Below are 26437 nucleotides of genomic sequence, written 5' to 3'. Positions count from 1 at the left end.
TTTGCGTCGGACTGTCGTCTAGTGTTGAACACAGTAAATCAATGCAGTCAGGACTAAAAGTAACCAAGAGGTTACATATATGTTTTATTCAAAATTGCATTCAAAATAATTGACATTCAATTCCAATCATGATATACTCTGCATCCAATTCAATATTTAAAATCTACAGACAGCAACATAAATAATGTAAAAAATAAATAGACAATGAACATCATCATCAATAAATTATAGAAACACTAATTGTAATAAAAACACAGAATGGAGAAGCTTTGGTGCATAATTTATACGCAGTACACACAAGATAGAGTTCCCTAACGTAAGGTTACCTGCGTAACCACGGTTCTCTGATATTACGAGTGAGACGTCTCACCGTGGAATTCACCAGAATCTCCTAAATAGCTCGGGGGAACCAATCATACACTTCTGTCAGGGACAGTCTCAATACCATCCCTCAGATGATCTCTGAAGCCAGGCAGTCTTCAATACCATCCCTCAGATGCTCTCTGAAGCCAGGCAGTCTTCAATACCATCCCTCAGACGCCCCACCACCGAGGACAGTGTGTGCCAATGAAAGCGGAGTGACGTCTGGTTGGTAGAACCTCATAAATATATGAGGGGATGCCCAACAAGCCACATGGCAGATCTCCTGTTAGGAGATGCCCTTCAGCAGTGTCCAAGAGGTAGTGAGCCCTCTGGCCCTCCGGAGCCTGAAACTCCTTACTATTGAAGGCCAATATAAAAGCTTCCCCATCCAATGAGACAACCGTTGAGCCCTTGCAGGGGGGCACCCAGGACAAAGAGTTGGTTGCGCATGCGCAAAGCTGTTGTCCAATCCAATTATACGCACAGCGCGAGTACTGGACAGAAATGGGGTAGCCTATCCTCTTCCATAGAAGGGCCAGTCAGCATGTGGAAAACCACAAGCTACAAGGCCAGATGGTATGTGGAAAACCACAAGCTCCATGGACAGACATTTGTAATTGCAGCCAACCTTGATTATAAAGGTGGGGTTGAGCAACAAGGTGACCTTGGAAAAGCCCAAGGCTAACTGCAGACAAGAATGGAGAACTGACAGGGGATGTAGCTGGCTCTACAGACTTAAGGGGACCAGTAAAGAGGAGAGATAATGGATCGCCATGCTCTGCAACAGCTTAAAGTCTGCTGTGAAATAACCTCGAGCACAATAGACAAACCCCATGACGGGTCTAAAGTCTGCTGTGAAATAACCTCGAGCACAATAGACAAACCCCATGACGGGACTAACGGCTTGGGAACTGGACGTAAGTGACACGCCCCCTTCATGAAATAGGCGTTTTCCCACTGTGTTATCGTCAAAGGTTATATGACAGGCAGAGAAAGCAACTAAATAGACCTTAACAGTAGAGAAAGCCTTGCTTCTGTCCAAAAGGTCCTGCAGGAAGCGTAAAACCTCAGATACAGAACATTGGTAAGGAATTATCTGTTTTTAAAAACACACCACTTGTTTCCATACAGTGAGCGTGTAGAATGAGCCTTAGCACTCTGGATAGACTCAATAGTCCACATTTAACCTCTCAAGGGCCAGAGGGCCATGGCTTCCGGGTGAGGGGGGACAGTCTTCTCAGTTCACTTTGGTCAGCTGATCTCTGCGTAACAGGAGTTGCCCAGGCTTGTTGTACAGCTGGTGAATGATCTCTGAGCTTGCCTTGCCACCAAGGGGCTACAACGTTACTTTTATGCGGAATAAAGTCATCCCGTATAAAATATATGGTAGCCCAGCATGGGCACAGGCCTTGTTCGGTAAATCTTGGGCCGAGTTAGCATGTTCCATGGCTCCAAAAAAAGGCTAATTTGAGAACAAAGTAAAATGATGGTAGGCTAGCGTGGTAGGCTAGCAAGTGTGGTAGGCTAGCGAGTGTGGTAGGCTAGCGAGTGTGGTAGGCTAGCGTGGTAGGCTAGCGAGTGTGGTAGGCTAGCGAGTGTGGTAGGCTAGCGTGGTAGGCTAGCGAGTGTGGTAGGCTAGCGAGTGTGGTAGGCTAGCGTGGTAGGCTAGCGAGTGTGGTAGGCTAGCGAGTGTGGTAGGCTAGCGAGTGTGGTAGGCTAGCGAGTGTGGTAGGCTAGCGAGTGTGGTAGGCTAGCGTGGTAGGCTAGCTAGCGTGGTAGGCTAGCGAGTGTGGTAGGCTAGCGAGTGTGGTAGGCTAGCGTGGTAGGCTAGCGAGTGTGGTAGGCTAGCGTGGTAGGCTAGCGAGTGTGGTAGGCTAGCGTGGTAGGCTAGCGAGTGTGGTAGGCTAGCGAGTGTGGTAGGCTAGCGTGGTAGGCTAGCGAGTGTGGTAGGCTAGCGTGGTAGGCTAGCGAGTGTGGTAGGCTAGCGTGGTAGGCTAGCGAGTGTGGTAGGCTAGCGAGTGTGGTAGGCTAGCGTGGTAGGCTAGCGAGTGTGGTAGGCTAGTGAGTTAGCACAGTGCTGGCCGGAGAAGCCAATCCCTTTAACAATGTGAGCGCAGCTAGCGTTCGTCACAAGGGCTAGTAGCATGGCTAGCCAACGGAAGATGGCGTTATGTTGGTCTTGTGATGAACAACAGTGTGCTTCTCGATCGATAAGCAGTGACGCTAGGATGGTCGGTCTGGTCAACATCGGTAGTGGGTTGAACTAAACGAGAGAGCAAACTAGTAATTCTACCCTTCCAGGTAGAAGAGCTAGTCGGTAGGGGAGCTGGCCTTGCAGCTAAGCTAGCCAAGTCTCCTTAGCTAGCTGTTTCACGCTAGCTGTTTCACGCTAGCTGTTTCACGCTAGCTGTTTCACGCTAGCTGTTTCACGCTAGCTGTTTCACGCTAGCTGTTTCACGCTAGCTGTTTTACGCTAGCTACAACAGGAGACGAATTAAGAAAAAGCAGTGAAGCGAAAACGTTCATTCTGCATTTTAGTAATTTAGCAAAAACTCTTATCCAGAGCGACTTACAGGGAGCAATTAGGGTTAAGTGCCTTGCCCAAGGTCACCCAACACAAAATACGAATAACCCATCGCTCGGCTGTGTAACCGTTAAGCCTGTGAACAGGAAAACAGATCTAGTGGTGCTGAGGAGAGCTGAGTAGAACTCCTCTGTGTGGAAGAGAGGTGAGAATGATCAGAGGGCAGGTGACTGGCTCTTTAGTATGATGGGAGGGGCTCCGTCATTCGCCACTCGACCCGTCAGTCTCCGACAGACATTTATGATTGGTCCTTCGAGCTACTTAGGTAATTCTGGTGAATCCCACAGATGTCGAAATGAATAATTGAAAGAGACTATCTCGAGATACATGCACACGTAACTAAAACTATTATGGTAAGAGTTTCATGTCAATGGGAAAAGGTTTTGCATCTCAGGTTAGGATGAATCCCTTAACAACACGATGGTCCTCTATCCTGCAGGCCAATGACCAAAGTGCTCTCTAGTGGCCTCGTGGGTGAAATGTTTTTCATAATTAAGAAACATATATTTTTTTTAGATGTAGAAATCCGGTGTTTCTATGTCAAGCAGTTGTGTTATATTTCAGTCTTCTGTGACGTATATAAAGTGTAATATTGGGATGCAAACTAAACATGTTATACATTTCAACTCCATATCTGACATGGTACAGGTGTCTTTGTTTAAGCCCATAACCATGTGTGTGAGATGTTTTCTTTTGTTTCAATGTAGATCTGTTTAAGACTTCCCAGAATCACTCTGTAACCCTGATTTAGCCCACTGCAGTACAAGGTTAAAGCCACTTGGCCTGTAGTAGCTGTACTGATCTAGGATCAGTTTTGTATTTTAAAATCATAATGAATAAGTTCCTGTATTCTGTGGGAGCTGTCAGTCATGTCAGTTTAGTTCCTGTATTCTGTGGGAGCTGTCAGTCATGTCAGTTTAGTTCCTGTATTCTGAGGGAGCTGTCAGTCATGTCAGTTTAGTTCCTGTATTCTGAGGGAGGTGTCAGTCATGTCAGTTTAGTTCCTGTATTCTGAGGGAGCTGTCAGTCATGTCAGTTCTAGGCCCTCACCTGATTCAACTAATCAACAGCTGAATTATAAGCAGATTCGTTGAATCAGGTGTGCTTGGGGCCGGGCTACAACAATGTGTAATGTTAGGGCTCCTCAAGGAATGTGTGTATCACTTGTCTTTGTCTTCCTGCGCTCCAGTCTTGTCCTCTAGTCCACTCTGGGCTCTCAGGGCCTGGCTGCTGGCTGAGATGAAGCTGATCCAGTGCTGCAGATCCTCAGGGTAGTCGGGACACTCCACCTGAACACACAGAGAGAAGAGGACTGAGTCGGGACACTCCACCTGAACACAGAGAGAAGGGGACTGAGTCGGGACACTCCACCTGAACACACAGAGAGAAGAGGACTGAGTCGGGACACTCCACCTGAACACACAGAGAGAAGAGGACTGAGTCGGGACACTCCACCTGAACACACAGAGAGAAGAGGACTGAGTCGGGACACTCCACCTGAACACACAGAGAGAAGAGGACTGAGTCGGGACACTCCACCTGAACACACAGAGAGAAGAGGACTGAGTCGGGACACTCCACCTGAACACACAGAGAGAAGAGGACTGAGTCGGGACACTCCGCCTGAACACACAGAGAGAAGAGGACTGAGTCGGGACACTCCGCCTGAACACACAGAGAGAAGAGGACTGAGTCGGGACACTCCACCTGAACACACAGAGAGGAGAGGACTGTGGTCGGGACACTCCACCTGAACACACAGAGAGAAGAGGACTGTGGTCGGGACACTCCACCTGAACACACAGAGAGAAAAGGACTGAGTCGGGACACTCCACCTGAACACACAGAGAGAAGAGGACTGAGTCGGGACACTCCACCTGAACACACAGAGAGAAGAGGACTGAGTCGGGACACTCCACCTGAACACACAGAGAGAAGAGGACTGAGTCGGGACACTCCGCCTGAACACACAGAGAGAAGAGACTGAGTCGGGACACTCCACCTGAACACACAGAGAGGAGAGGAATGAGTCGGGACACTCCACCTGAACACACAGAGAGGAGAGGACTGAGTCGGGACACTCCACCTGAACACACAGAGAAGAGGACCGAGTGATATCCCATGCATCAAAGGCCCCCTCTCCTCCCTCTCATCCCTCCCTTCCTCTCATCCTCCCCCCCTCCTCTCATCCCTCCCCTCCACACCCTCTCATCCCTTCCTCTCCTTCATTCCTCTCCTACCTTCCTTTTGCAGAGCAGCTGTAGGATGCTCTCAGGGTTGCTACGGAGAACATTCTGTCTGCATAGCATCACCGCGGAGATGAACCCGTCGCCCTGGGAGACAAACCGCTGCTCCACGTAGAATGACTTGTCGTCCCATGCCACGATGCGAGTGCGCAAGTCAAATGCTTCCCCGAAGGCCAGCGAGCGTCGGTAGCGAATAGTGGAGGCCCCCACCACCATGGTGGCCTTCAGGGTCCGTAGGGCCTTAAAGATCCCGTTCCGCATGTAATGGTGGAACCTGGAGGAGGATAAGGAACCAGTACAGACATTACCTAATGCCTTACGTCTGTCTGAGTGATTCTCACAAAACCAGTTTCAAAATGTCTGTAGCAACTTTGAGTTACAGAACCATGATGCATCTGCAAAAAATCAACTGTCATTCTGAGAACTAGGATGTCTTAGGTGTCATTCTGAGAACTAAGAGGTCTTAGGTGTCATTCTGAGAACTAAGAGGTCTTAGGTGTCATTCTGAGAACTAAGAGGTCTTAGGTGTCATTCTGAGAACTAAGAGGTCTTAGGTGTCATTCTGAGAACTAAGAGGTCTTAGGTGTCATTCTGAGAACTAAGATGTCTTAGGTGTCATTCTGAGAACTAACATGTCTTAGGTGTCATTCTGAGAACTAAGATGTCTTAGGTGTCATTCTGAGAACTAAGATGTCTTAGGTGTCATTCTGAGAACTAAGATGTCTTAGGTGTCATTCTGAGAACTAAGAGGTCTTAGGTGTCATTCTGAGAACTAACATGTCTTAGGTGTCATTCTGAGAACTAAGAGCTGTTAGGTGTCATTCTGAGAACTAGGATGTCTTAGGTGTCATTCTGAGAACTAAGAGGTGTTAGGTGTCATTCTGAGAACTAAGAAGTCTTAGGTGTCATTCTGAGAACTAAGAGGTCTTAGGTGTCATTCTGAGAACTAACATGTCTTAGGTGTCATTCTGAGAACTAAGAGGTGTTAGGTGTCATTCTGAGAACTAAGAGGTCTTAGGTGTCATTCTGAGAACTAAGAGGTCTTAGGTGTCATTCTGAGAACTAAGAGGTCTTAGGTGTCATTCTGAGAACTAAGAGGTGTTAGGTGTCATTCTGAGAACTAAGAGGTGTTAGGTGTCATTCTGAGAACTAAGAGGTCTTAGGTGTCATTCTGAGAACTAAGAGGTGTTAGGTGTCATTCTGAGAACTAAGAGGTGTTAGGTGTCATTCTGAGAACTAAGAGGTGTTAGGTGTCATTCTGAGAACTAAGAGGTGTTAGGTGTAGGGGAAGTGTCTTCATTTAAATAAATTTGCCAGTTCATGTTTTTGTTTTTTACAATTTTCACCACAAATTCTCATTTCCGTAATATATCCAGATTCAAAGGAGTTATTTTATTCAATTTGACTTTACAAAAACCTAACTTATTTGAATACAAAATGTTGCTTTAGTTTGTCCATAAATCATAAAAACGGTATGCTAGGTGAAGTTGACATTAAAATAAGTTTATTACATAAAAGCACACCCAGGATGCATCATCTACATCAGGGGTTCTTAAACTATTTCAGCTCCAGACCCGAGACATTGACCGTCCTCCCGTGATCCAAATGAGACATTGACCGCCCCCCCCCCCGTGACCCAAATGAGACATTGACCGTCCTCCCGTGATCCAAATGAGACATTGACCGCCCCCCCCCCCCCCCGTGACCCAAATGAGACATTGACCGCCCCCCCCCCCCCCCCGTGACCCAAATGAGACATTGACCGCCCCCCCCGTGACCCAAATGAGACATTGACCGCCCCCCCCGTGACCCAAATGAGACATTGACCGCCCCCCCCCCGTGACCCAAATGAGACATTGACCGCCCCCTCGTGACCCAAATGAGACATTGACCGCCCCCCCGTGACCCAAATGAGACATTGACCGCCCCCCCCCGTGACCCAAATGAGACATTGACCGCCCCCCCCGTGACCCAAATGAGACATTGACCGCCCCCCCCGTGACCCAAATGAGACATTGACCGCCCCCCCCCGTGACCCAAATGAGACATTGACCGCCCCCCCCGTGACCCAAATGAGACATTGACCGCCCCCCCCCCCCCCCGTGACCCAAATGAGACATTGACCGCCCCCCCGTGACCCAAATGAGACATTGACCGCCCCCCCCCGTGACCCAAATGAGACATTGACCGTCCACCCATGAAATGAGACATTGACCGTCCTCCTGTGACCCAAATGAGACATTGACCGTCCTCCTGTGACCCAAATGAGACATTGACCGCCCCCCCGTGACCCAAATGAGACATTGACCGCTCCCCCCCCGTGACCCAAATGAGACATTGACCGTCCACCCATGAAATGAGACATTGTCCGTCCACCCATGAAATGAGACATTGACCGTCCACCCATGAAATGAGACATTGACCGTCCACCCATGAAATGAGACATTGACCGTCCTCCCGTGACCCAAATGAGACATTGACCGTCCTCCCGTGACCCAAATGAGACATTGACCGTCCCCCCGTGACCCAAATTAGACATTGACCGTCCCCCCGTGACCCAAATGAGACATTGACCGCCCCCCCCGTGACCCAAATGAGACATTGACCGTCAATCCCGTGACCCAAATGAGACATTGACCGTCCTCCCGTGACCCAAATGAGACATTGACCGCCCCCCCCCCGTGACCCAAATGAGACATTGACCGCCCCCCCGTGACCCAAATGAGACATTGACCGTCCTCCCGTGAAATGAGACATTGTCCGTTCTCCCATGACCCAAATTGTCCTCCATTAACCCAAAGAAGAAAGTGTGTGAATATAGATGTATTCTCAGGACTCACCTGCCCAGGGTCACTCTGGGAAACCTGGTCTAGAGTAGTCCTCAGGTCAAGTTAACCTTCCGAATGAGGAGCTCATTCTCTAAACACCCCCTTTAACTCACTTGGCCTTCTCATTACCGAAACGGCTAAAAAGCTAAATTGGGAAAAAGTCAGAGAGCCATTACCTTACCAACATGGAGGCATGAATGGGTTTCAGTGATGTGGTCAATTATTTGCAGATTCAAATTGGCTGTCTCCTTTTACACTGCTTAAAAAAATAAAGGGAACACTTAAACAACACAAAGTAACTCCAAGTCAATCACACTTCTGTGAAATCAAACTGTCCACTTAGGAAGCAACACTGATTGACAATAAATTTCACATGATGTTGTGCAAATGGAATAGACAACAGGTGGAAATTATAGGCAATTAGCAAGACACCCCCAATAAAGGAGTGGTTCTGCAGGTGGTGACCACAGACCACTTCTCAGTTCCTATGCTTCCTGGCTGATGTTTTGGTCACTTTTGAATGCTGCCGGTGCTTTCACTCTAGTGGTAGCATGAGACGGAGTCTACAACCCACACAAGTGGCTCAGGTAGTGCAGCTCATCCAGGATGGAACATCAATGCGAGCTGTGGCAAGAAGGTTTGCTGTGTCTGTCAGCGTAGTGTCCAGAGCATGGAGGTGCTACCAGGAGACAGGCCAGTACATCAGGAAACGTGGAGGAGGCCGTAGGAGGGCAACAACCCAGCAGCAGGACCGCTACCTCCGCCTTTGTGCAAGGAGGAGCACTGCCAGAGCCCTGCAAAATAACCTCCAGCAGGCCACAAATGTGCATGTGTCTGCTCAAACGGTCAGAAACAGACTCCATGAGGGTGGTATGAGGGCCCGACATCCACAGGTGTGGGGTGTGCTTACAGCCCAAAACCATGCAGGACGTTTTGCATTTGCCAGAGAACACCAAGATTGGCAAATTCTGCCCTGTGCTCTTCACAGATGAAAGCAGGTTCACACTGAGCTCATGTGACAGACGTGACAGAGTCTGGAGACGCCGTGGAGAACGTTCTGCTGCCTGCAACATCCTCCAGCATGACCGGTTTGGTGGTGGGTCAGTCATGGTGTGGGGTGGTATTTCTTTGGGGGGCCGCACAGCCCTCCATGTGCTCGCCAGAGGTAGCCTTACTGCCATTAGGTACCGAGATGAGATCCTCAGACCCCTTGTGAGACCATATGCTGGTGCGGTTGGCCCTGGGTTCATCCTAATGCAAGACAATGTTAGACCTCATGTGGCTGGAGTGTGTCAGCAGTTCCTGCAAGAGGAAGGCATTGATGCTATGTACTGGCCCGCCCGTTCCCCAGACCTAAATTCAATTGAGCACATCTGGGACATCATGTCTCGCTCCATCCGCCAACAGCTCCGTCTGTTGCACCACAGACTGTCCAGGAGTTGGCGGATGCTTTAGTCCAGGTCTGGGAGGAGATCCCTCAGGAGACCATCCGCCACCGCATCAGGAGCATGCCAAGGCGTTGTAGGGAGGTCATACAGGCACGTGGAGGCCACACACACTACTGAGCCTCATTTTGACTTGTTTTAAGGACATTACATCAAAGTTGGATCAGCCTGTAGTGTGGTTTTCCACTTTTGAGTGTGACTCCAAATCCAGACCCTCGTGGGTTGATAAATTTGATTTCCATTGATAATTTTTGTGTGATTTTGTTGTCAGCACATTCAACTATGTAAAGAAAAAAGTATTTAATAAGAATATTTCATTCATTCAGATCAAGGATGTGTTATTTTAGTGTTCCCTTTATTTTTTTGAGCAGTGTATTTGATTGATTGAGCCTCATTAAAAGAAACACACATTTCGCATTACCACGTCCTTTTTTTAGGTCCGTTTCGGTAACGAGAACATTGTTTTCGGTAATGATAAAAAGCTAATTGTAATATATAGTCAATCGGTGTGCAGTGCAAGTAACGTTATGTATTCACTAAGACCACGTCTTAAACATACATGGATACGTTTTGTTGTTGTAAAACAACAGTTATTTAATTAAAGTTTGTCAACAAATATGGTATAAACAGTTATTTCCCTTTAAGTCACAACTGTCAGTGTGTTTCAGCAAAGAGCAGCGTTACTACTTCCAGAGTATATCCCTCATTTTCAAGTGTACCAGATTTCAAACTTACCTATACTGTTTATAATATCCTACGGATGTTTTTGGTCCTTATTTTGAAACGTTTAGATATGTGTCGTGCCATTTCAATCCCAAAATATCTAAAATACCTTGAAACCCCAAAATATCCGTGTCCTACCTCACCAATATTAACTGTAATGGATAGATATTATTAAAAATAAAACACAAAAATACCTTATTTACATAAGTATTCAGACCCTTTGCTATGAGACTCGAAATTGAGCTCAGGTGCATCCTGTTTCCATTTATCATCCATGAGATGTTTCTACAAGTTGATTGGAGTCCACCTGTGGTAAATTCAATTGATTGGAGATGATTTGGAAAGGCACACACCTGTCTATATAAGGTCCCACAGTTGACAGTGCATGTCAGAGCAAAATCCAAGCCATGAGGTCGAAGAGTTGTCCGTAGGGCTCCGAGACAGGATTGAGTCAAGGCACAGATCTGGGGAAGGGTACCAAAACAATTCAGAAGCATTGAAGGTCCCCAAGAACACAGTGGCCATCATTCTTAAATGGAAGTTTGGAACCACCAAGACTTTCTAGAGCTGGCCGCCCAGCCAAACTGAGCTCCAGAGATCCCCTGTGGAGATGGGAGAACCTTCCAGAAGGACAACCATCTCTGCAGCACTCCACCAATCAGGCCTTTATGGTAGAGTGGCCAGACGGAATTCACTCCTCAGTAAAAGGCAGGCCGCTTGGAGTTTACCAAGAGTCACCTAAAGGACTCTCAGACCATGAGAAACAAGATTCTATGGACTGATGAAACCAAGTTTGAACTCTTTGGCCTGAATCCCAAGCGTCACATCTGGAGGAAACCTGGCACCATCCCTACAGTGAAGCATGGTGGTGGCAGCATCATGTTATTGGGATGATCGAGGGAAAGATGAACGGAGCAAAGTACAGATATCTCCTTGATGAAAACCTGCTCCAGAGCGCTCAGGACCTCAGACTGGGGCGAAGGTTCACCTTCCAACAGGACAATGACCCTAAGCACACAGCCAAGACAATGCAGGAGTGGCTTCGGGACAAGTCTCTGAATGTCCTTCAGTGTCGCAGCCAGAGCTCGGACTTGAACCCGATCGAACATCTCTGGAGAGACCTGAAAATAGCTGTGCAGCGACGCTCCCGATCCAACCTGACAGAGCTTGAGAGGATTTGCAGAGAAGAATTGGAGAAACTCCCCAAATACAAGTGTGCCAAGCTTGTAGCGTCATTCCCAATAAGACTTGAGGCTGTAATCGCTGCCAAAGGTGTTTCAACAAAGTACTGAGTAAAGGGTCGGAATACTTATGTCAATGTGATATTTTAGATTTTTATTTATAATACATTTGCAAAAATGTCTAAAAACCTGTTTTTGCTTTGCCATTATGGGGTGTTAATGAGGAAAACAATTAATTTTATCCATTATAGAAAAAGGCAAAATGTGGAAAAAGTCAAGGGGTCTGAATACTTTCTGGATGCACTGCATATATACAATACCAGTCAAAAGTTTGGACACATCTACTCATTCAAGAGTTTCTTTATTTTTTACTATTTTCTACATTGTAGAATAATAGTGGAACCATCAAAACTATGAAATATGAATATGTAGCAAGGGCCAGCCGACGAGAGCATACAGGTCGCAGTGGTGGGTGGTATATGGGGCTTTGGTGACAAAACGGATGGCGCTGTGATAGACAACATCCAGTTTGCTGAGTAGAGTGTTGGGAGGCTATTTTGTAAATGAAATTGCCGAAGTCGAGGATCGGTAGGATAGTCAGTTTTACGAGGGTGTGTTTGGAGGCATGAGTGAAGGATGCTTTGTTGCGAAATAGGAAACCGATTCTAGATTTAATTTTGTATTGGAGATGCATAATATTAGTCTGGAAGGATAATTTATAGTCTAGCCAGACACCTAGGTATTTGTAGTTGTCCACATATTCAAAGTCAGAACCGTCCAGAATAGTGATGCTAGAAGAACCAGATGTATACAGAATGGTGTCGTCTGCGTAGAGGTGGCTCAAGGAATCATCTGCAGCAAGAGCAACATCATAGATATATACAGAGAAAATAGTCGGCCCGAGAATTGAACCCTGTGGTACCCCCATAGAGACTGCCAGAGGTCCGGACAACAGGCCCTCCGATTTGACACACTGAGCTCTATCTGAGAAGTAGTTGGTGAACCAGGCGAGGCAGTTATTTGAGAAACCAAGACTGTTGAGTCTGCCGATAAGAAAGCGGTGATTGACAGAGTCGAAAGCCTTGGCCAGATCAATGAAGCCGGCTGCACAGTACTGTCTTTTATCGATGGCGGTTATGATATTGTTTAGTACCTTGAGCGTAACTGAGGTGCACCCATGACCAGCTCGGAAACCAGATTGCAGTGGAGAAGGTACGGTGGGATTCGAAATGGTCAGTGATATGTTTATTAACTTGGCTTTCGAAGAATTTAGAAAGACAGGGCAGGATGGATATAGGTCTGTAACAGTTTGGGTCTAGAGTGTCACCCCCTTTAAAGAGGGGGATGACCGCGGCAGCTTTCCAATCTTTAGGAATCTTAGACGATACGAAACAGGTTGAACAGACTAGTAATAGGGATTGCAACAATGGCAGAGGATTATTATAGAAAGAGAGGGTCCAGATACTAAAGGACACCAATACGAAGAGGAGACTTGGGCGAAGGACATTAGACCGGTGGAAATCTGTCCTTATGAGGACTCCAAATTTGAGATTTCTGGTTCCAACCACCGTGTCTTTGAGAGGCAGAGTAGTTGAACGAATGATCTCCACATGTGTGGTTCCCACAATGAAACATGGAGGTGGTGGTGTGATGGTGCTTTGCTGGTGACACGGTCAGTGATTTATTTAGAATATTAAGGCATACTTAATCAGCATGGCTACCACAGCATTCTGCAGCGATACACCATCCCACTTGGATTGCGCTTAGTTGGACTATCATTTGTTTTTCAACAGGACAATGACCCAACACACCTCCAGGCTGTTTAATGGCAATTTGACCAAGAAGGAGAGTGATGGAGGGCTGCATCAGATGACTTGGCTGAGTTGGACCGCAGAGTTAAGGAAAAGCAGCCAACAAGTGCTCAGCATATGTGGGAACTCCTTCAAGACTGTTGAAAAAGCATTCCTCATGAAGCTGGTTGAGAGAAGGCTAAGAGTGTGCAAAGCTGTCATCCAGACAAAGGGTGGCTACTGGAAGAATAAAACATATTTTAATTTGTTTAACACTTTTTTGGTTACTACATGATTCCATGTGTGTTATTTCATAGTTTTGATGTCTTCAATATTATTCTACAATGTAGAAAATAGTAAAAATATAGAAAAACCCTTGACTGAGTAGGTGTGTCCAAACTTTTGACTGGTAATGTGCCTTTCACCACTCTCTCTCTATAAAACATACAAAACACTTAAATATGTTTTTAAAGTAAAGTAGTAAAGTAGCAGGCCTATGTGAGTGTGTTCGTCTAACCTGGCGAAGTCACACTCCCGGAGGTATCTGGCGTTATTCATGTGACCCATATAGTCCAGGTCATGAGGTAGGACCCTCCCAGCAACACTCTGCTCTGCCAGGACATCCCAGACCGGGGGTTGGAACCAGGCCTGCACCACCACCACCACCCCCCGCAGGAAGTACCACACATCCAGACAGGAGAACAGCAGCAGCAGACCCACCAGAGCACACAGCAACATCTCTCTGGAGGAGAGAGAGAGGGATCGAGGAGAGCGACAAAGGGTTTGAATTTCCAGGTGAACAGAAGAGAAGTCAGATAAAGTCAACAAAAAAAATGGTTTATGACAAGTTTCTAACTGGCTTTTTTGAGACAGGCCCTTTATATCCTATTCAGACAGTACCAAATGTTCTGTAAACACCAGCCAGGCCCTCTATATCCTAATCAGACAGTACCAAATGTTCTGTAAACACCAGCCAGGCCCTCTATATCCTAATCAGACAGTACCAAATGTTCTGTAAACACCAGCCAGGCCCTCTATATCCTATTCAGACAGTACCAAATGTTCTGTAAACACCAGCCAGGCCCTCTATATCCTAATCAGACAATACCAAATGTTCTGTAAACACCAGCCAGGCCCTCTATATCCTAATCAGACAGTACCAAATGTTCTGTAAACACCAGCCAGGCCCTCTATATCCTAATCAGACAGTACCAAATGTTCTGTAAACACCTGCCAGGCCCTCTATATCCTAATCAGACAATACCAAATGTTCTGTAAACACCAGCCAAGCCCTCTATATCCTAATCAGACAGTACCAAATGTTCTGTAAGCATTGGGGTAAAACAAGGATAACATTCTAGTGACCATCAGCACCTTAAAGTGTCACAAACAGAACACTGGAAATTGTACAGAAACCCCAGATGTGCTAAACATTGTGTTGATCTAAACTAAATATGAACTTTAGTGATCTTCCATTTGAAATGGTTAAATAGAAAGAGAGGGGAGAGACAGACAGGTGTTACACGAGACCAGCTCTGAAGTATCTATCTCACATGTCAGGTTTCACTTTAGGCCAGGAAAGACAGGGCCTCTGGTTTCAATGGCCTTGTTCTAATGGGACTTCATGAAATGAACAATATATTTTTTAGTAGGATTTTTTTCTGCATTTCTTTTTGAATGCAGCCAGCTGGTTGATCAGCCTCCATATACTCCATATGGGGAGGCAGGTAGCCTAGTGGTTAGAGTGTTGGACTAGTCACCGAAAGGTTGCAAGATCGAATCCCCGAGCCGACAAGGTAAAAATCTGTCTAAGGATCTAGCCTCGGGAGGCTGTAAAGATTTGGCATGGGCCGTCAGATCCTCAAGAAGTTCCGTTCTGTGAGCTTGTGTGGCCTACCACTTTGCGGCTGAGCCATTGTTGCTCCGAGACATTTTCACTTCACAATCTCAGTTGACCGGGGCAGCTCTAGCAGGGCAGAAATTTGACAAACTGACTTGTTGGAAAGGGGTCTCATACTGCTGTATATATAGTGGATGAAGGGGTGTCCTGTATATATAGTGGATGAAGGGGTGTCCACATACTGCTGTATATATAGTGGATGAAGAGGTGTCCACATACTGCTGTATATATAGTGTATGAAGGGGTGTCCTCATACTGCTGTATATATAGTGGATGAAGGGGTGTCCTCATACTGCTGTATATATAGTGGATGAAGGAGTGTCCTCATACTGCTGTATATATATATATAGTGGATGAAGGGGTGTCCTGTATATATAGTGGATGAAGGGGTGTCCTGTATATATAGTGGATGAAGAGGTGTCCACATACTGCTGTATATATAGTGGATGAAGGGGTGTCCTCATACTGCTGTATATATAGTGGATGAAGGGGTGTCCTCATACTGCTGTATATATAGTGGATGAAGGGGTGTCCACATACTGCTGTATATATAGTGTACTTCCACTTTCTATCAAACATCCTGTTGCCTAGTCACTTTTTAAATATTTTTTTATACCTTTATTTAACTAGGCAAATCAGTTAAGAACACATTCTTATTTTCAATGACAGCCTAGGAACGGTGGGTTACCTGCCTCGTTCAGGGGCAGAACGACAGATGTTCACCTTGTCAGCTCGGGGGATCCAATCTTGCAACCGTACAGTTATCTAGTCCAACGCAATAACGACCTGCTCCACAAGGAGTTACGCAAATGCAGTAAGCCAAGGTAAGTTGCTAGCTAGCATTAAACTTATCTTATAAAAAACAATCAATCATAATCACTAGTTAACTACACATGCTTGATGATATTACTAGATATTATCTAGCGTATCCTGCTTTGCGTGTAATCTGACTGAGCATACAAGTATCTATGTATCTGACTGAGCGGTGGTAGGCAGAAGCAGGCGCGTAAACATTCATTCAAACAGCACTTTCGTGTGTTTTGCCAGCAGCTCGTCATTGTCCGTCAAGCATTGCGCTGTTTATAACTTCAAACCTATCAACTCCCGAGATGAGGCTGGTGACCGAAGTGAAATGGCTGGCTAAGGCTAATAGCGTTTCAAACTTCACTCGCTCTGAGCCATCTAGTAGTTGTTCCCCTTGCTCTGCATGGGTAACGCTGCTTCGATGGTGGCTGTTGTCGTTGTGTTCCTGGTTCGAGCCCAGGGAGGAGCGAGGAGAGGGAGGGAAGCTATACTGTTACACTGGCAATACTAAAGTGACTATAAGAACATCCAATAGTCAAAGGTTAATGAACTACAAATGGTATAGAGAGAAATAGTCCTATAATAACTACAACTTAAAACTTCTTACCTGGGAATATTGAAGACTCATGTTAAAAGGAACCACCAGCTTTCATATGTTCTCATGTTCTGAGCAAGGAACTTAAACGTTAGCTTTTTTACATGGCACATATTGCACTTTTACTTTCTTCTCCAACACTTTGTTTTTTCATTATTTAAACCAAATTGAATATGTTTCATTATTTATTTGAGGCTAAAATTATTTTTATTGATGTATTAAGTTAAAATAAGTGTTCATTCAGTATTGTTGTAATTGTCATTATTACAAATAGATTTTTTTAAATCATCCGAATAATCGGTTTCGGCTTTTTTGGGTCCTCCACAATAAATCGGTATCGGCGTTGAATACAGCGAAATGTTGTATTTGCACTGTTGAATACAGCGAAATGTTGTATTTGCACTGTTGAATACAGCGAAATGTTGTATTTGCACTGTTGAATACAGCGAAATGTTGTATTTGCACTGTTGAATACAGCGAAATGTTGTATTTGCACTGTTGAATACAGCGAAATGTTGTATTTGCACTGTTGAAAACAGTAAAATGTTGTATTTGTACTGTTGAATACAGCGAAATGTTGTATTTGCACTGTTGAATACAGTGAAATGTTGTATTTGCACTGTTGAAAACAGTAAAATGTTGTATTTGTACTGTTGAATACAGTGAAATGTTGTATTTGCACTGTTGAATACAGTGAAATGTTGTATTTGTACTGTTGAATACAGCGAAATGTTGTATTTGCACTGTTGAATACAGCGAAATGTTGTATTTGCACTGTTGAATACAGCGAAATGTTGTATTTGCACTGTTGAATACAGCGAAATGTTGTATTTGCACTGTTGAAAACAGTAAAATGTTGTATTTGTACTGTTGAATACAGCGAAATGTTGTATTTGCACTGTTGAATACAGTGAAATGTTGTATTTGCACTGTTGAAAACAGTAAAATGTTGTATTTGTACTGTTGAATACAGTGAAATGTTGTATTTGCACTGTTGAATACAGTGAAATGTTGTATTTGTACTGTTGAATACAGCGAAATGTTGTATTTGCACTGTTGAATACAGCGAAATGTTGTATTTGCACTGTTGAAAACAGTAAAATGTTGTATTTGTACTGTTGAAAACAGTGAAATGTTGTATTTGTACTGTTGAATACAGTGAAATGTTGTATTTGCACTGTTGAATACAGTGAAATGTTGTATTTGTACTGTTGAATACAGTGAAATGTTGTATTTGCACTGTTGAATACAGTGAAATGTTGTATTTGTACTGTTGAATACAGTGAAATGTTGTATTTGCACTGTTGAATACAGTGAAATGTTGTATTTGCACTGTTGAATACAGCGAAATGTTGTATTTGTACTGTTGAATACAGTGAAATGTTGTATTTGTACTGTTGAATACAGTGAAATGTTGTATTTGTACTGTTGAATACAGTGAAATGTTGTATTTGCACTGTTGAATACAGTGAAATGTTGTATTTGCACTGTTGAATACAGCGAAATGTTGTATTTGCACTGTTGAATACAGTGAAATGTTGTATTTGCACTGTTGAAAACAGTAAAATGTTGTATTTGTACTGTTGAATACAGTGAAATGTTGTATTTGCACTGTTGAATACAGTGAAATGTTGTATATGTTGAAAACAGTGCATTCTGAAAGTATTTCCGATTTTTCCCTCATTTTGTTACGTTACAGCCTTATTCTAAAATCGATTAGTTATTTCCCCCTCAATCTACAAACAATATCCGATAATGACAAAGCTAAAACAGGTTTAGACATATTTGCTAATTTATTAAAAATTTAAAAACGGAAATATCACATTTACATAAGTATTCAGACCCTTTACTTAGTACTTTGTTGAAGCACCTTTGGCAGCGATTACAGCCTCGAGTCTTCTTGGGTATGACGCTACAAGCTTGGTACACCTGTATTTGGGGAGTTTCTCCCATTCTTCACTGCAGATCCTCTCAAGCTCTGCCAGGTTGGATTGGGTTAGTCGCTGCACAGCTATTTCCAGGTCTCTCCAGAGATGTTCGATCGGGTTCAAATCCGAGCTCTGACTGGGTCACTCAATGACATTCAGTGACTTGTCACGAAGCCACTCCCGCGTTGTCTTGGCTTTGTGCTTAGGGTCGTTGTCCTGTTGGAAGGTGAACCTTTGCCCCAGTCTGAGGTCCTGAGGCTCTGGAGCAGGTCTTCATCAAGGAACTCTCTGTACTTTGCTCCGGTCATCTTTCCAGTCCCTGCAGCTGAAAAACATCCCCACAGCATGATGCTGCCACCACCATGCTTCACCGTAGGGATAGTGCAAGATTTCCTCCAGACGTGACACTTGGCATTCAGGCCAAAGAGTTCAATCTTGGTTTCATCAGACCGGAGAATCTTGTTTCTTATGGTCTGAGAGTCTTTAGGTGCCATTTGGCAAACTCCAAGGGAGCTCTGCTCTTTGCTCTGACATGCACTGTCAACTGTGGGACCTTATATAGACAGGTGTGTGCCTTTCCAAATCATCTCCAAGCAATTGAATGTACCACAGGTGGACTGCAATTAAGTTGTAGAAAGATCTCAAGGATGATCAATGGAAAAAGGAGTTTCATAGCAAAGGGTCTGAATACTTACGTAAACAAGGTATCTGTTGTTTGTTTTTAATACATTTGCAAACATTTCTAAAAACCTGTTTTCACTTTGTCATTATGGGGTATTGTGTGTAGTTGACTGAGGATTTGTTTTTGTTTTTAATCCATTTTAGAATAAGGCTGTAACGTAACAAAATGTGAAAAAGGTCAAGGGGTCTGAATACTTTCTGAAGGCACTGTATTTTACAATGTATGAAACCTACTTTAATGCAGGGGGTTTAAATCAACGTGGGAAAAGAGGGGGAATGTGTCAAGGGTAGGCAAGCACACAGCACATTATTTACATATACAGTGCAGCCTGTATATCTAGCCAAGATATCATTGACTAGGTACTGGTACTCCATGTATATAGCCAAGCTATCATTGACTAGGTACTGGTACTCCATGTATATAGCCAAGCTATCATTGACTAGGTACTGGTACTCCATGTATATAGCCAAGCTATCATTGACTAGGTACTGGTACTCTGTATATAGCCAAGCTATCATTGACTAGGTACTGGTACTCCATGTATATAGCCAAGCTATCATTGACTAGGTACTGGTACTCCATGTATATAGCCAAGCTATCATTGACTAGGTACTGGTACTCTGTATATAGCCAAGCTATCATTGACTAGGTACTAGTACTCCATGTATATAGCCAAGCTATCATTGACTAGGTACTGGTACTCCATGTATATAGCCAAGCTATCATTGACTAGGTACTGGTACTCCATGTATATAGCCAAGCTATCATTGACTAGGTACTGGTACTCTGTATATAGCCAAGCTATCATTGACTAGGTACTGGTACTCCATGTATATAGCCAAGCTATCATTGACTAGGTACTGGTACTCCATGTATATAGCCAAGCTATCATTGACTAGGTACTGGTACTCTGTATATAGCCAAGCTATCATTGACTAGGTACTGGTACTCCATGTATATAGCCAAGCTATCATTGACTAGGTACTGGTACTCCATGTATATAGCCAAGCTATCATTGACTAGGTACTGGTACTCCATGTATATAGCCAAGCTATCATTGACTAGGTACTGGTACTCTGTATATAGCCAAGCTATCATTGACTAGGTACTGGTACTCTGTATATAGCCAAGCTATCATTGACTAGATACTGGTACTCCATGTATATAGCCAAGCTATCATTGACTAGATACTGGTACTTCCTGTATATAGCCAAGCTATCATTGACTATGTACTGGTACTCCATGTATATAGCCAAGCTATCATTGACTAGGTACTGGTACTCCATGTATATAGCCAAGCTATCATTGACTAGGTACTGGTACTCCATGTATATAGCCAAGCTATCATTGACTAGGTACTGGTACTCTGTATATAGCCAAGCTATCATTGACTAGATACTGGTACTCCATGTATATAGCCAAGCTATCATTGACTAGATACTGGTACTTCCTGTATATAGCCAAGCTATCATTGACTAGGTACTGGTACTCCATGTATATAGCCAAGATATCATTGACTAGATACTGGTACTCTGTATATAGCCAAGCTATCATTGACTAGATACTGGTACTCCCTGTATATAGCCAAGCTATCATTGACTAGATACTGGTACTCCCTGTATATAGCCAAGCTATCATTGACTAGATACTGGTACTCTCTGTATATAGCCAAGGTATCATTGACTAGATACTGGTACTCTCTGTATATAGCCAAGCTATCATTCACTAGATACTGGTACTCCATGTATATAGCCAAGCTATCATGGACTAGGTACGGGTACTCCCTGTATATAGCCAAGCTATCATTGACTAGGTACTGGTACTCCATGTATATAGCCAAGCTATCATTGACTAGATACTGGTACTCCATGTATATAGCCAAGCTATCATTGACTAGGTACTGGTACTCCATGTATATAGCCAAGCTATCATTGACTAGGTACTGGTACTCCCTGTATATAGCCAAGCTATCATTGACTAGGTACTGGTACTCCCTGTATATAGCCAAGCTATCATTGACTAGGTACTGGTACTCCCTGTATATAGCAGAGCTATCATTGACTAGGTACTGGTACTCCATGTATATAGCCAAGCTATCATTGACTAGGTACTGGTACTACCTGTATATAGCCACGCTATCATTGACTAGGTACTGGTACTCTGTATATAGCCAAGCTATCATTGACTAGGTACTGGTACTCCATGTATATAGCCAAGCTATCATTGACTAGGTACTGGTACTCCCTGTATATAGCCAAGCTATCATTGACTAGGTACTGGTACTCCATGTATATAGCCAAGCTATCATTGACTAGGTACTGGTACTCCATGTATATAGCCAAGCTATCATTGACTAGGTACTGGTACTCCCTGTATATAGCCAAGCTATCATTGACTAGGTACTGGTACTCCATGTATATAGCCAAGCTATCATTGACTAGGTACTGGTACTCCCTGTATATAGCCAAGCTATCATTGACTAGGTACTGGTACTCCCTGTATATAGCCAAGCTATCATTGACTAGGTACTGGTACTCTGTATATTTTTTTATTGTATTCTGCCTTGTTTGAAAGGCCCGTAAAGTAAGCATTTTAATGTTAGTCTACACTTGTTTACGAAGCATGTGACAATTAAAATGTGATGTGACTAGAGAGAGAAGGTAATGTCTATTGGGATTATGGCTACTCGCTAGCTAGCTAGGTCATTTGCAAAATCAACATTAGCGTGGGTTAAATCACCGGGGAAGCCAATCCAGAAGATAATGCCATATTACAACGTATGTGTTGTGATCAATGTTCCCCCTAAGTGGCGAGTGCGCAGCTCCCTGGTACTGCTGCACAGACAAGCACCAGCCCACGCAGAGAAGCACGAGATTGAACTTCACTCAACTTTCTCGCTTTCCCCCTTAGTTAACACTATCAACATTCCCCTCCATTGTGGGAATTGTGATCAAATCAAAGCCCTATTAGCTACTTTCAATGCAACATACCAAAACAAACGATGAAACAGACTTTGTTGTAAGCAGAACGCATCAGTTGGATTCTATTGCATGACAAACCCACACCATTTCAGCATCTAATCACCTCCTCTTAGTCTAATACAGTGACAACTAAAAGATACCAAAACTATTTAGTCCAATCAAAGTAAGCTAAATATGATGTGGCTGTCCATGGTACTGATTTTTGCACGTCTGTGTGTAGAAGAAAAATACATGTTGACTCACCCTACTTGTAGAGAAACACCGATGCCATCCTCATCTTTCATGTTGTCTAAACGGTCTATGACTCTGTCATACAGTACAACCTTTCAGTTTTGTTGTCCTAAGCTACCTGTCTAAAATGCTTGCTCGCATACTACCTCCAGCTACATATTGAACTTCCATCCTCCCAGACCAGGGGCACAATGTATGAATTAATGGTTGGATCTGAATCGCCGTTATCATCATTGGCCAGTACAGAGAATTAAGTAAAACTGTACAAATCCCTGGCTGTAGCCCAAACACTTATAAGACACACCCTGTCCCCTCAGCCCTCAAATGAAGTGGACACTTCTAATGAGGTATCATGACGTCTGACGAGTATACACTTGCAGGACGAGAGAAAAGAACGCTGATTGGCTATTATTTTATATGTTTTTATCAAGGGAGGCCAAATGCTCACTGGCTTCCCTTGCATTTAATGCTACGGGTGTCTTCAATGTCATACTCTTTCTGACCAGACAGCATCAGATAGATACACTACACATACTGAGACAGAGGGGCGTTGTTTCGTTCGCATTCTCCGGTGAGACACATTCAGCCTCTTGCGAATTGATTGGACATTTATGAAACACAAGAGATTCCCGAAATTATTATATATATATATATGGTTGTTTAAAATATATATATTATTTGGGGAAACATGGCTTTCCCTTGGCAACCACTGTAAATCATCAGCAGCGTAAACTACACATTCAACATGAAATCAAACACTGAGCAAAATGTAATTGAATTACTAGCTGACTAGCGTTAGCTTGTTCAATAACGTTCAAGTACAGACCAACAAACGTTAGCGCGCTACCTCAGGTAATCTGCTAGCTAAATTAGCTAGCTCAAATGTGGTGTCGGGATTGTATTGACCCTTATTTTATCATTGAAGTTGTATTATATATATTTCTAGACAGATGTTAACATGTACAAGGTATGTTTTTAATTTTCATAATTGAATAGCCGGTAAACTTACAGCGTTTATCTGGAGATGTGCTGCGAAGTGGAAGAAGCCGTAAATGACGAGCCGGTATTCTGCCAGCAGCACAAACGATGACTTCCGGGTGGTATGGTAATGAGGAAATGTTAAAAATAAAAGCCCGCATTTCAAAACATTGCAACGTGTATAACTAATTCAAAGAATATACAGGCCACCAAGTCCTCCCCTACAGTGATTTGGATAGCCTATGGCACCATAATGCATTCAGTGCAGCTATAAGTACTGCTTATGGTTATGTACGACACCGTTACCCTCTAAAAATACACATAAGAGAAACCTTACTGATTATCTCCCACCCCACTTTAGCTGAGACAGTAGACCACTTCTCTACAGCCCACTATTCTCAACATAACGGTGTCAACATTTTCATTATTGGTATAAAAAAAGTTACAACTAACACAATGAACGCTAACTGGTGAAAACATAAGGATGCCCACTGGCCTTGGCTAACACAATGAAAGCTAACTGGTGAAAACATAAGGATGCCCACTGGCCTTGTCTAACACAATGAAAGCTAACTGGTGAAAAGACAAGGATGGCTGGAGCTTTCTCTCACTGATCTCTGGGCTGGAGATCACCCAGCATGCTCTGCTCCACTTCACCGGTGGGCGGAGCTACAGCTCGTATATATTGAACCCACATTACTGATATGATTAACTACAAATACTAAACAGCTTTTTTTTACAGGCACGTTCATTTGCAGTTCAAGTAGACAGTTATCAATAGTTAGTTTCTTTGTTATTGTTGTTAGTCATTCAAAAAGTGTACAGGCTTACATTTCATCAAAATAAATAATCATCATGGTCCTGTTTTGTTCTAAATTCATGAGGAATCACCTTCAGTCGTCACTTGGCAAATTGTGTTGTTCTAGTGATATCTAGGCCAAAATCATATGAATTACATTGCATATTTCAGTCTTACGGGACTTTCTGTATGCTTATGGTTCCCACCATAGTGCAGCACAGCCCCCCTTCAAAACTATACATATTTGGTTAGTAGAGACCCTACTGAGTATTTCCCAGACCAATTTAGCTGAGGCAGGGAGAAAGGTTCTCTCTCTAGAAGCCAATTTTATGTTATTTCACCTTTAACTTCACCTTCATTTAACCTTGTCAGCTCGGGGATATGAACTTGCAACCTTTTGGTTACTAGTCCAACGCTCTAACCACTAGGCTACCCTGCCGCCCCTACACTCTAACCACTAGGCTACCTGCCGCCCCTACACTCTAACCACTAGGCTACCTGCCGTCCCTACACTCTAACCACTAGGCTACCTACCGCCCCAACACTCTAACCACTAGGCTACCTACCGCCCCAACACTCTAACCACTAGGCCACCTGCCTCCCCTACACTCTAACCACTAGGCTACCTGCCGCCCCTACACTCTAACCACTAGGCTACCCTGCCACCTCTACACTCTAACCACTAGGCTACCTGCCGCCCCTACACTCTAACCACTAGGCTACCTGCCGTCCCCACACTCTAACCACTAGGCTACCTGCCGCCCCTACACTCTAACCACTAGGTTACCTACCGCCCCAACACTCTAACCACTAGGCTACCTGCCTCCCCTACACTCTAACCACTAGGCTACCTGCCTCCCCTACACTCTAACCACTAGGCTACCTGCCGTCCCTACACTCTAACCAATAGGCTACCTGCCGCCCCTACACTCTAACCACTAGGCTACCTGCCCCCCTACACTCTAACCACTAGGCTACCTGCCGCCCCTACACTCTAACCACTAGGCTACCAGCCTCCCCTACACTCTAACCACTAGGCTACCCTGCCGCCCCTACACTCTAACCACTAGGCTACCTGCCGCCCCTACACTCTAACCACTAGGCTACCTGCCGTCCCTACACTCTAACCACTAGGCTACCTACCGCCCCTACACTCTAACCACTAGGCTACCTGCCTCCCTTACACTCTAACCACCCAGGCTACCTGCCTCCCCTACACTCTAACCACTAGGCTACCTGCCGTCCCTACACTCTAACCACTAGGCAACCTGCCGTCCCTACACTCTAACCACTAGGCTACCTGCCGCCCCTACACTCTAACCACTAGGCTACCCTGCCGCCCCTACACTCTAACCACTAGGCTACCCTGCCGTCCCTACACTCTAACCACTAGGCTACCTGCCTCCCCTACACTCTAACCACTAGGCAACTTACCGCCCCTACACTCTAACCACTAGGCTACCTACTGCCCCTACACTCTAACCACTAGGCTACCTGCCGTCCCCACACTCTAACCACTAGGCTACCTGCCGCCCCTACACTCTAACCACTAGGCTACCTGCCGCCCCTACACTCTAACCATTAGGCTACCCTGCCGCCCCTACACTCTAACCACTAGGCTACCTGCCGCCCCCACACTCTAACCACTAGGCTACCTGCCGTCCCTACACTCTAACCACTAGGCTACCCTGCCGCCCCTACACTCTAACCACTAGGCTACCCTGCCGTCCCTACACTCTAACCACTAGGCTACCTGCCGTCCCCACACTCTAACCACTAGGCTACTTACCGCCCCTACACTCTAACCACTAGGCTACCTACTGCCCCTACACTCTAACCACTAGGCTACCTGCCTCCCCTACACTCTAACCACTAGGCTACCTGCCTCCCCTACACTCTAACCACTAGGCTACTTACCGCCCCTACACTCTAACCACTAGGCTACCTACTGCCCCTACACTCTAACCACTAGGCTACCTGCCGTCCCCACATTCTAACCACTAGGCTACCTGCCGCCCCTACACTCTAACCACTAGGCTACCTGCCGCCCCTACACTCTAACCACTAGGCTACCCTGCCGCCCCTACACTCTAACCACTAGGATACCTGCCGCCCCTACACTCTAACCACTAGGCTACCCTGCCACCTCTACACTCTAACCACTAGACTACCTGCCTCCTCTGCTACCTAACCACTAGGCTACCCTGCCGCCCCTACACTCTAACCACTAGGCTACCTGCCGCCCCCACACTCTAACCACTAGGCTACCTGCCGCCCCTACACTCTAACCACTAGGCTACCCTGCCGCCCCTACACTCTAACCACTAGGCTACCTGCCACCCCTACACTCTAACCACTAGTCTACCTGCCGCCCCTACA

At 44.9% G+C, this 26437-nt stretch overlaps 1 protein-coding gene across 1 annotated transcript; it reads right to left on the bottom strand.

Moving 5' to 3' along the window:
* Positions 1-87: 87 nt before the first annotated feature.
* Positions 88-23383, bottom strand: LOC139375765 (protein THEM6-like). Its single transcript, XM_071117591.1, has 5 exons — positions 23291-23383; positions 13678-13902; positions 5188-5467; positions 1228-4236; positions 88-1173 (listed from the first exon to the last, which is right to left on the bottom strand). The coding sequence occupies exons 2-4, from the start codon at positions 13896-13898 to the stop codon at positions 4108-4110; spliced, it is 630 nt and encodes a 209-aa protein (XP_070973692.1). The 5' UTR covers positions 13899-13902; positions 23291-23383; the 3' UTR covers positions 88-1173; positions 1228-4107.
* Positions 23384-26437: the final 3054 nt, after the last annotated feature.

Source organism: Oncorhynchus clarkii, chromosome 20 (genome assembly GCF_045791955.1).
Source record: "Oncorhynchus clarkii lewisi isolate Uvic-CL-2024 chromosome 20, UVic_Ocla_1.0, whole genome shotgun sequence".
In the NCBI taxonomy this organism is placed as follows: Eukaryota; Metazoa; Chordata; class Actinopteri; order Salmoniformes; family Salmonidae; genus Oncorhynchus; species Oncorhynchus clarkii.
This window is presented reverse-complemented; position numbering and strand designations above follow the sequence as displayed.

Excerpts from the sequence above, each read along its gene's own strand:
- LOC139375765 (XM_071117591.1), bottom strand. The coding sequence starts at position 13,898 with ATGTTGCTGTGTGCTCTGGTGGGTCTGCTGCTGCTGTTCTCCTGTCTG. Across the intron at positions 5,468-13,677 it reads CGGGAGTGTGACTTCGCCAG|GTTCCACCATTACATGCGGA; the intron begins GTTAGACGAACA and ends ATCCTCCTCCAG. Across the intron at positions 4,237-5,187 it reads AGCTGCTCTGCAAAAGGAAG|GTGGAGTGTCCCGACTACCC; the intron begins GTAGGAGAGGAA and ends CTGTGTGTTCAG.